This window comes from Nycticebus coucang, chromosome 17 (genome assembly GCF_027406575.1).
Source record: "Nycticebus coucang isolate mNycCou1 chromosome 17, mNycCou1.pri, whole genome shotgun sequence".
Classification (NCBI taxonomy): domain Eukaryota; kingdom Metazoa; phylum Chordata; class Mammalia; order Primates; family Lorisidae; genus Nycticebus; species Nycticebus coucang.
In genome coordinates this window covers 24,950,365-24,961,803 of record NC_069796.1, presented here as the reverse complement: position 1 = coordinate 24,961,803, position 11,439 = coordinate 24,950,365, and the positions used below count along the sequence as shown (strand labels likewise).

The window sequence follows — 11,439 nt, the reverse complement described above, 5'->3', positions numbered from 1 at the left end:
CTATGAACATACACACATGTAGGGGTTTCCTCTGAAATTGGCATCATACCATACAGTTTTGTGCTTGCTTTTTGAAATAAAATTTTTGACTATGTTTTCTATGCCTTTCTTTGACAATATAATTCTAAATAACTACATTATTTAACTGTTCTATTGGATATTTAATTTTTGCTGACACAGACTTTGAAGAATATTCTTGCATGTAAAACTTTAACTATGTTTCCAATTGTGGTTTTAGAATGAATTCCTAGATGGCAGATTACTTGTTTACTTGGTAAATTTTAACTTTTTTTTTTTTTGGCTGGGGCTGGGTTTGAACCCACCTACTCCTTTGAGCCAGAGGTGCCACCCAGCTAAATTTTAACCTTTTTTTTTTGGATTTTTGGCCGGGGCTAGGTTTGAACCCGCCACCTCTGGCATATGGGACCGGCGCCCTACTCCTTGAGCCACAGGCGCCACCCTAAATTTTAACCTTTTTAAGACTCTTCAGACACTTGAAAAATGGTTCTCTGAAGGTGGCTGACCCACTCCAGATTTTGAATATAAAGCATTGATATTGAACTTTTTAAAAAGAGGAATGACAAACATAAAAATACTTTTAAACAATGGATACAGTACTTACTCTGAGAATACATTACTTGTCTGGCAAGGCTATGTGCTTTAATTATCACATTTAAACATCATAAAGACACTTTCTGTTGGTATTTTTCAGCCTCAAAATAAGGGGGGGGGTAGCCAAATATCTTACTGAAAGTCTAATAACTCACACAATATGGACCCAGGAATCAAGTATTGGTTTTCAGATTACAAAGTTCATTGTCTTTTCCTATGTCATTATAAACTAAGAACTTAGCTCATTTTTGAGTTTAGAAATGAATACTTGAGGGCAGCGCCTGTGGCTCAGTTGGTAAGGCGCCGGCCCCATATACCGAGGGTGACGGGTTCAAACCCAGCCCCGCCAAACTGCAACCAAAAAATAGCTGGGTGTTGTGGCGGGCACCTGTAGTCCCAGCTACTTGGGAGGCTGAGGCAAGAGAATCACTTAAGCCCAGGAGTTGGAGGTTGCTGTGAGCTGTGTGAGGCCACGGCGCTCTACCGAAGGCCATAAAGTGAGACTCTGTCTCTACAAAAAAAAAAAAAAGGAAATGAATACTTGGGAGGAAAGAAGTATTAAGTGAGTTGGTAGTAGTAGAAAAGAGGCAGAGAACGAATTAAAAAGCATAGTAAGGCTTGACTCCTGTAGCTCAAGTGGCCAAGGCGCCAGCCACATACACCAGAGGTGGTGAGTTTGAATCCAGCCTTGGACCCGCCAAATGACAATGACAACTATAACCAAAAATAGCCAGGCTTGTGGTGGGTGGCTGTGGTCCCAGCTACTTGGGAGGCTCAGGCAAGAGAATCCCTTAAGCCCAAGAGTTGGAGGTTGCTGTGAGCTGTGATGCCATAGCGCTCTAACCAGGGTGACAAAGTGAGACTCTGTCTTAAAAAAAAAAAAAAAAAGCATAGTAAGCCTTGTTAAAAGAATTTACAAACTAACAAAACACAGTGTTAGCAGGGCATTTTAACCAATGAGTATTTATTAAAAGCCAGTGGTGCACCAGGCACAGCTATTGGCCAGTAGGCTAAAAAATACAAACGATGTAACCAATTCACTCTTATTAGCTTATCTGATTAAACAAAATACTTTTCATAGAAATGATTATAAAATGCATTGTAGATAGAAACAGAATATCATTTATACTTACAGATCTAATGGTACCCTAAATAATTATTAATAAAAACCAGCCAACCCATACGGTAAATAAAGTTAGCAACCATCAGTTCTTTATTTTAGTCAGCAAAAGAGAAAAACATATCACAGTCATGCTGAAATGGGTCTCAGCCTTGTCAAACACTGAATACAGACATCTTATTTCAAAACTGCTAACACAATCCACCTACAATCTGAAAAAATTCAGTGTTTTTCATCCTATATCCAATCACTATTACACCTTTTGGCTTAAAGATTAGTTTTGGTTCCAAAGTAAGTTTAATTTAGTATTTCAGTCCCATGCCTCACAGATTCTTGGCCTGGGCTGGGTGAAAAACACTTCAATAAGCTATTAGTTACAGCAACAAAACAAAAATAAACAGAATAGTTCCATCCATGTTGCCCTCTATTCTTGGCAAAGCTGAACTGAGAAATTAATATACACATGTGATTTAAACCAGAACATAATAGCAGAAGCAAAACAAACAAACAACACCCCCCCCCCAAAAAAAACCCCGACAAAATGTAGGTGTTACTTGTTTGAAGCAAGCCTGTTCATTTAGAGCCATTTATTGCCTTTCTGATACTCATGGCTAATTCTTTAAAGGACCACACTGAATTTGCTGGTATATAATACATTTCTTACTTTGCAGGTTCATGTACAGGAGAAAAAAAGGAAGGTGGTGAGAACTTAGAAGGCGTGGAGTGTTTCCTGACACCATCACAATAACGGCTGAACCTCAATCATCCAAGGGGCGGCGTCTATCAGGCCTTTCCTGAGACCTCCAGAGATGGGTCTGTTTTCTTCAGGCAGCAGCAGCAAAACTTCCTCAGAGAGGCAAGGTCAACTTTTATTGCACAAGAACCAAAATTATTCCCCTTCCCCCCGTCCTGAGCTGGAGACCTCCAAGTGTGCAGAGGTATCTGGATTCTCATCCACCTGAGCCTCCGACCAGCAGGGAGCGCTCAACCAGAACGCCTCGGGGAGCACCGTCTTCCAAGGAAAACATGAGGTATTAGGTCGGCCCAGGAAATCTGGTCGGTCAGTCACCATTCTCAAGCAGCTTTTGTAAGTTATTTTGTATCTTGAAAAAATAAAAAAAGAGAAGTTCCTATTATTAAGTAGAATGAGGCATAGTAAGGGCATATTTGCTATGGCCCTTGTAATGCTTGAGATTAATCTGTTCTACCTTGCATAAAAGACATGAGTTAAATTTAGATGAGGCAAACAAATGCTTTTTCATGGCATAGAATTCTGTCTGATAAACACCTTTGAAATGAAATGATAGGGCCAAAAAAAAAAGAAAAAAAAGGAATGTCATACAGATGAAAATGTTGGGTGGTGCCTGTGGCTCAAGGAGTAGGGCACCAGCCCCATATACCAGGGGTGGCAGGTTCAAGCCTAATGCCGGCCAAAACTGCAAATAAAACAACAACAACAACAAAACCTCAGGTCACATTAAAAAAAAAAAAAAAAAGAAAAGATGAAAATGTCAACAGAAGACTGAGAGAAATGAGACAGAAGAAAAAGAAAAAAAGAACTGGCAACACCAGGTGTGACCGAAATGCATTCAGAGACAATGGGAAATTGGTCTTTACAGAAACTATTTAATGGTTTTTTTTGAGACAGTCTCACTGTGTCAACCTGGGTAGAATGCTGTGGCATCAACCTCAAACTTTTTTTTTGTTGTGCAGTTTTTGGCCGGGGCTGGGTTTGAACCCACAACCTCTGGTACATGGGGCCGGTACCCTACTCCTTGAGCCACAGGTGCCGCCCTCAACCTCAAACTTTTGGGTTCGAGCAATCCTCCTGCCTAAGCCTCTTGAGTAGCTGGGACTATAGGTACCTGCCATAATGCCCAGCTACTTTTTCTATTTTTAGTAGAGATAGAGATTGGTCTTGAACTCTTGAGCTGAAACGATCCACCTGCCTTGGCCTCCCAGAGTGCTAGGATTAAAGGCGTGAGCCATCATGCCTGGATCCATTTAATGATTTTAATCAGGAAATACCACATAATAATGTTTTATGCTCCTATTAGACAATAAACATACAACATTCCCAAGGAATGTTTGTGATGTCCTATAGGAGTGCTTAGGGCAAGTGGAGCAGAAAGGGACGTGATAGGTATGTGCTGGAAACTACACGCATGCTCCCCAGACCACACAACACCACACAAAGGCAGGTTGTATGCATGCAATTCAGGGCCGGGGAGGGTAAGTGATGGGACCAGTTATAAAGGCTGTGAGAGGCAGAGGGGATAAGCATAGAGGTCTGACTGTAAAATTTATGTTCTCTCCACTCTACTGCTCCACCATCAATGCCACTTCCATTACTAGAAAGTAACTATTTACTTCTTTCCTCACATTCCTGCCTCCTGTCTTCCCCCCCCCATCCCTCAGGACCCAGGATAACTGGAAAAACAGAAATGAGATGGCAGAAAAAGGAAAGAAACCAAGGACTGACATCCAAAATCCATAAAACATACCTATAGAGACAAAAAACCCAAAAGTGAAACAAAGAGGTAAATAGGTGATTTGTAGAAGAAAACCCCCAAACCCAAATGGTCAATAAATATGTAAGATGTTCAACCTTGGCAGTCATTAGGAAAATACAAATGAAACCCAGAATGTCACGGGGTCTCACACTACCAGACTGGACGTGGGAAGCCTGGGTGCACCAGAATGATGCGGCTGGAAAGATTTAGAGGACGCACTGGAAGACAGAATTCTTGCCAACTAATTAGTCAATCAGTGGCAAGTGAAAAGAGCAAAAAGTTGACATTTTTTCTCTTTGTTTTTTGAGATAGAGTCTTATTATGTTGCCCTGGGTAGAGTGCTATGACGTCACAGCTCACAGCAACCTCCAAGTCTTGGGCTTAAGCGATTCTCTTGCCTCAGCCTCCCAAGTAGCTGGGACTACAGGCGCCTGCCACAACGCCTGGCTATTTTTTTGTTGCAGTTGTCATTGTTGTTTAGCTGGTCTGGCCGGGTTCAAACCCACCAGCTTGGGTGTATGTGGCCAGTGCTCTACCCACTGAGCTACGGGTGCTGCCAAGAGTTAACAATTTTTGTTATATTTGCGACAAAGGTGACTGAAAGGTTAGTGGTGCCAGGAACACTGATAGGGACGTTATATGGAAAGATCATGGGGTTTGGACATGATCAGTCTCCTCTGAAATAGAGTAGGAAGGATTTGCTGGTATGGAACAGGAGTGGAGCCCAGTCTCAGATCCCTGCAGCCTCGCAGCCTGTAGCTGCACTTTCGCCAGCGGGCTGTGCTGGGTTAGTGTCCTATTTCCTCTGTAGAGGAGGCCAACCAATCACAAGAACGTGGGTGTGGCCTAGTAATTTTTCTTTTGAGGAGGGGTCTCCCTTTGTTACCCAGGCCAGAGTGCAGTGGTGCAGTCTCCGCTCATTGTAACCTTGAACCCCTGGTTCCAGAGATCCTCCTGTTTCTGTCTCCCAAGTAGACGGGACTATAGGTGCACACCACCATGCCCAGTTAACCCCCTTGCCCCCTTTTCTTTTCTTTTGGAGATTGGGGGGAAGGTCTCACTCTGTCGCCTAGTCTGAAGTTCAGGATTGCGATCATAGCTCAGGTCAACTTTGAACTGGGCTCAACTGTGAACTCCTCTGCCTTAGCCTGCTAAGTTACTGGGATAATAGGCATGAGTCACTGCACCGGCTATCCCTCTTTTTATCATTCTTACCGCTGTGTACAAAGTGTAACGTTTTCGAATGTTAACATGTACATTTTGACCCCAGTCCAGTCTTTCTGATTCTGCCTTGGGACAAAGGTGGTCTCTGCTGGTACTCCTATAGGACTCCCTGGCCGCCTCACTGGACTCTGAAGTCCTGCCTAAAACCCAGCCAGCTGTTGGCCTTCTGTGATCAAGTCTTTCTGTTTCCTGATTACTGAATGTAGCATGGCAGAAATGTGGGAAGAAACAAGAAAGAAGGCTGCAGGATTCCATGTGTTTCTGATCCAAAGGATATCATCTGTATATCAGAGCGGACAAAACTGAAAATTAATACCACTCCATTTTCTAGGTTAGCATGAAAGCTAAACATTTGTAAGCATTTCATTAAAAAAAAAAAAACAAAAACCATAATTTATCTTCAATTCTCAGAATCTAACGTTTTAGAAAGGAAAAAAATTTTGGTACCTAACTCATACCTTCTCAGGTTGATTTTGGATGCAAAAGAAATAGTTTCCAAGTTTGGTCGTAGATAGAATGATTCAGTATGAATTATCTGTGCTGACTTAGTTTAGATGTTTGAAAAAGTCTTCCCTCTCAATGTTTTAGTTGTTAAATGCTAGATAACCAGAGTAGGAAAACAAAGATAATTTTCTCATTTGTATTTCATATTTCTTCCCAAGTAAGCACAAACTGCACTATTAGGTAAAGCCACCAAATTCTGGATTCTTTACTTAATTTTTCATTTTTATTTTTTGCAGTTTTTGGCTGGGGCTGGGTTTGAACCCACCACCTCTGGTATATGGGGCAGGCGCCCTACTCCTTTGAGCCAAAGGTGCTGCCCAATTTTATTTTTTTTTTTGAGACAGAATCTCACTTTGTTGCCTTGGTAGAGTGCTGTGGCATCACAGATCACAGTAACCTCAGACTCAAGTGATCCTACTGCCTCAGCCTCCCGAGTACTTGGGACTACAGACGCCTGCCACAACACCTGGCTATATTTAGAGATGGGGTCTTGTTGTGGCTCAGGCTGGTCTAGAACTCATGAGCTCAGTTGATCTACCTGCCGTGGCCTCCCAGAGTGCTAGGATTACAGGTGTGAGCCACCGTGCTCAGTCAGATTCTTCTTCTTCTTTTTTTTTTTTTGAGACAGAGCCTCAAGCTGTCAACCTGGGTAGAGTGCTGTAGTATCACAGCTCACAGCAACCTCCAACTCAAGTCTTAAGTGATTCTCTTGCCTCAGCCTCCCAAGTAGCTGGATTACAGGTGCCCGCCACAATGCCCGGCTATTTTTTGGTTGTAGTTGTCACTGATGTTTGGCAGGCCCTGCTGGGTTCGAACCTGCCAGCTCTGGTGTATGTGGCTGGTGCCTTAGCCGCTTGAGCTATAGGTGCTGAGCCCAGATTCTTCACTCTAAATCTTTCTTAAAAGATTAGGGTAAAAGCAAAGTACTTACTGAATGAGAAGGGAGCATGGTGGCTCCTACCTGTAATCCTAGCACTCTGAGACTCCAAGGTGGGAGAATTGCTTGCGCTCAGGACTTAGGAGTTCAAGACTAGCCTGAGCAAGAGGTGACCCTGTCACTACTAAAAATAGAAGAACTAGCCAGGCATTGTAGCAGGTGCCTGTAGTTCCAGATACAGTCCCAGAGGCTGAGGCAGGAGGATCTCTTGAACCCAAGAGTTTGAGGTTGCTGTGAGCTGTGATGCCAGGGCACTCTACCTAGGGAGACAGAGACCTGTCTCATTAAAAAAAAAAAAGGGAGAGAAATGTTGAAAGGAGAAGAAAATAAGACATGTTAATCAGGTTAAACTTCTGGGATATTTCTGGAGTGCTTTTCTTCTCTGTGTTTAGACATGCCCAATGGGAAGATACTTTTAGAGGTAAAGGTTCATTAGCCGCCTTATCAACAAAGCCTATAGCTAGGTCCTGAGAACAGTCAAGCAGAGGGCTTCTGAGCACAACTCTGCAGTCAGGCAGACCTGCCCAGTCTGTCAACTTCCTAGGAGTGTCACCTTGAGCAAGCTAACCCAAAACTTTGATTCTCCCTCTGTCAAATGGGAACAATGACACCTGTCTTCCAAGGTTCTACTAGGGATTGAATGAAAACTTTTACATATGGCAACAATCAGTCTGGGTGGAGTTGGGGTTGTAGTTTTAGGTCAGGCCAGTGGTCTCCAGTTCACTCCATACTGTGTCCTGAGCTGAGCCTTGATGTCAACAGTCACTTACCATTAGGTCCTATGACACAAAGAAATACTATTTCTAGCCAAGGAGGAAAGACAAAAAATTGACCAATAAGACCATGTGTTCCAAGAAAAGTTTCTTTGTGGAAGTAAAAAATATCCTTCCACATTTACCATGTTAACTCCCTGGCTAGGTATGGTCATTTAGGTCATCTGCTACGACACTAAAGGTGTCTGAGTGTATCAACCTTGACCTGACCCATGGCCATCCACAGGCACTACTGTTAGCACCACTATACACAGGAAAGAAATAGATCACCTTTTCTAATTTCACTATGTTAGCTGTAAGCTCTTGGCAGAGGACTTCCACATTTAATTGTACTTGTGACCCCAGGCCAGATGGTGCTGTCTGTCTGTAAGAACAAAGAGAAAAATTATTATGAGCAGGGATGGCAAAATAAAGGAAGTGGAATGAACACATTTTAAATTCACTTGAACAGAAAACTAGTTTATAATAGTTTAATATAATAATATAATGTAATAGAACATTTCATTTGTTAACATCAGAAAGGCCCTGCCATAATTCAGAGTAGACATTCAGGGGACTAATTTTTAAAAGCTCAGTTGGAAATCTCTTAAGCTATTTTTATATTAGTTGGTGTGGTATGACTTGGCTTACAAACAAAAATCAGACAAGTATTCTCAAGTATGGGCGGGGGGGGTTCAGAACCCTTTTATTAACCCTAACAGACTCGCTACCCCTAACACAGCATAAATTTGCAAGAATGATTTCTCTTTTCAATCATATACATATTTTTTATTGGAAGAAGTTGCCATTTATATTTGAACTTTCAAAAAGATTAGGAATGTTTATCTAGTTAATAAAATTTCCATTGCAATGTGAGATTTTTACAGAGACTTGCTGTACAATATAACTGCCCTTGTCTGTAGTCTAACAGATGATGTATTCAATGTTTACCATCTGACTCTGTATGGCCCATCTGACTCTTACCCTGGGTCCACTGGAGGTCTATACCAGCTAACACTGTAGACAGTTTGGAGATGTATATACATTTTCCTGGGGAGATGGTGTAAAGCTGTTTATCTGATTTTCATGTTAAGGTTAAGAACTATGATCTGTCTCTTCTTTTTTTTTGAGACAGAGCCTTAAGCTGTCACCCTGGGTAGAGAGCTCACAGCTCACAGCAACCTCCAACTCCTGGGCTCAAGCGATCCTCCTGCCCCCACCTCCCAAGTAGCTGGGACCACAGGCGCCCGCCACAATGCCCGGCTATTTTTTGGTTGCAGCCGTCATTGTTGTTTGGCGGGCCCAGGCTGGATTCGAACCTGCCAGCTCAGGTTTAGCCGCTTGAGCTACAGGCGCCGAGCCACTCTGTCTCTTCTTTGACTTCTTGGTTGTGCTTTAATTTTACCTATCTTTTTTTTTTTTTTTTTTTTGTAGAGACAGAGTCTTACTTTATGGCCCTCGGTAGAGTGCCGTGGCGTCACATGGCTCACAGCAACCTCCAACTCCTGGGCTTAAGCGATTCTCTTGCCTCAGCCTCCCGAGTAGCTGGGACTACAGGCACCCGCCACAACGCCCAGCTATTTTTTGGTTGCAGTTTGGCCGGGGCCGGGTTTGAACCCGCCACCCTCGGTATATGGGGCCGGCGCCCTACTGACTGAGCCACAGGCGCCGCCCTTACCTATCATTTTTTTTCTAATCCTCTCTGTATTATTCTAATTTTATTATTTATTTATTTGAGACAGCCTCAGCTTGGTGCCTGTGGTTCAAGTGGCTAAGGCGCCAGCCACTACACCTGAGCTGGCGGGTTCAAATCCAGCCCAGGCCCACCAAACAATGATGGCTGCAACCAAAATATTCGCTGGGCGTTGTGGCAGGTGCCTGTAATCCCAGCTACGAGGGAGTCGGAGGCAGGAGAATTGTTTGAGCCCAGGAGTTGGAGGTTGCTGTGAGCTGTGATGCCATAGCCTTCTACTCAGGGTGACAGCTTGAGGCTCTGTCTCAAAAAAAAAAAAAAAGAGAGACAGAGGCTTAAGCTGTCACTGGGTAGAGGGCTGTGGCATCACAGCTCACAACAACCTCCAACTCCTGGGCTTAAGAGATTCTCTTGCCTCAGCCTTCCAAGTAGATGGGACTACAGGCACCTGCTACAACGCCCGGCTATTTTTTGGTTGTAATTGTCATTGTTGTTTGGCAGTGCTGGGCTGGATTCGAACCCGCCAGCTCTGGTGTATGTGGCTGGCGCCTCAGCCGCTTGAGTTACAGACACCAAGCCTATTATTCCAATTTTAGCATTTGTGCTGCTGAAGCAAGTAGAAGTTGTAGGCTTCGAATGGCAGTAATGGTCTTACTTTACTTAGGGTCGATTTTGGAGATATAGGCACTTGGTAAACTACTGATGATTATCTAAATGGTAAGAAAGCATCTTTCTATTTCCTAGTACTGAAATAAATAATGTATTTTTTATCCCTAATCCACAGAAATGCAATCTGAATCCTTGATTTTCTGGATAAGTGACCCAAGGCCTGGAGAACTAACTTATGGTGTGAGATTCTGAGTAGCAGCTATGTTCTCATCACTGAGTTAGGGATCTGGAGGAAAGCAGACCCATGGAGGAGCCTACAAGCTACAGGCTGTTCATCTGTAAACCAAGTTGGTAATATGTGGAGGTTCAAAAGAATGGTGCTTTAGCAACTGAAGAAGCAGATTTCATGTGTGGATTTAGCCACCAGGGTAGCATAGGTGGATTAATGTGAATGAAGAAAATACTGAGGAAGCCCAGGTCCTGGAACAGTGTTTATTAACAGATCTTCCTATTATGGGTGTTTCCTTACCTCCTGTCAAATGTGATCTTTGTGGTTTTTCCTGTAAATGGTTATTTTTCAGATTGTCCTTCCTCCTCGGTTGAGTGTTCTAATAACAGAATGAGTATTCCAATTGCCTTCTTTCTTTTCTTTTTCCTTCGTTCCTTCCTTCCTTTCCTTTCCTTCCTTCCCTCCTTTCTTTCTTTCTTTTTTTTTTTTTTTTGAGACAGAGTCTTTCTATGTTGCCCTGGGTAGAGTTCCATGGTGTTGCAACTCACCGCAACCTCAAACTCTTGTGCTTAAGCAATTTTCTTGCCTCAGCCTCCCAAGTAGCTGCGACTACAGGTGCCCACCATAACGCCTGGCTAGTTTTTAGTTGTAGTTGTCATTGTTGTTTGGCAGTCCTGGGCTAGATTCGAACCCGCCAGCTCTGGTGTCTGTGGCTGGCCCCCTAACTGCTGAGCTACAGACGCTGAGCCCCAATTGCCTTCTATTAGTGGAATTTCCTTCTCATTATCACCAAGTTAAGTAAATGATAACAGGACATGAGGTATATTTTCCTAATAAAACTATCTCCTATGAGATAGTAAACTAATAGTCTATATGAGTCACCTTTAACTCTAGGTGTATTAACATTTTGAATGATGGTAGAGAGTAAGGGTGAGGTATCAATCTATTCCAAACTGTTGATTAAACCTTCTGTATTTTATTGGTTCAGATGTATATTTATGGGTCAAAAATAACCTGTACTCCAGCATACATGTAAGCCGCAGGACAAGGATTTACCTGATTCTTAGAAGTAAAGAAAGGTTCTCAGAACAGTACAGCACAGTAGTTCTCAAAGTATAGAACCCAGGTCAGTGTCCTCAGCATCACTTGGGCACTTGCTAGAAATGCAAATTCTCAGGTCCCACCCCAGACTTAATGAATCAGAAACTCTGCGACGGGCCCTGAAATATCTTTTAACAAAAGACCT

At 42.9% G+C, this 11,439-nt stretch overlaps 1 protein-coding gene across 4 annotated transcripts in view; it reads right to left on the bottom strand.

Annotated features, from left to right (window-relative positions):
• Positions 1-1,548: 1,548 nt before the first annotated feature.
• GRAMD2B (GRAM domain containing 2B) overlaps positions 1,549-11,439 on the bottom strand; it is a 128,379-nt gene continuing 118,488 nt past the window's right edge. For all 4 annotated transcript variants that reach the window (XM_053566314.1, XM_053566315.1, XM_053566317.1 and 1 more), the window contains 2 exons: positions 7,954-8,047; positions 1,549-2,835 (listed from right to left, as the gene is read on the bottom strand). In XM_053566314.1, coding sequence (XP_053422289.1) covers positions 2,794-2,835; positions 7,954-8,047 — 136 coding nt within the window. In that variant the 3' untranslated portion in view covers positions 1,549-2,793. The remainder of the gene's footprint in view (positions 2,836-7,953; positions 8,048-11,439) is intronic.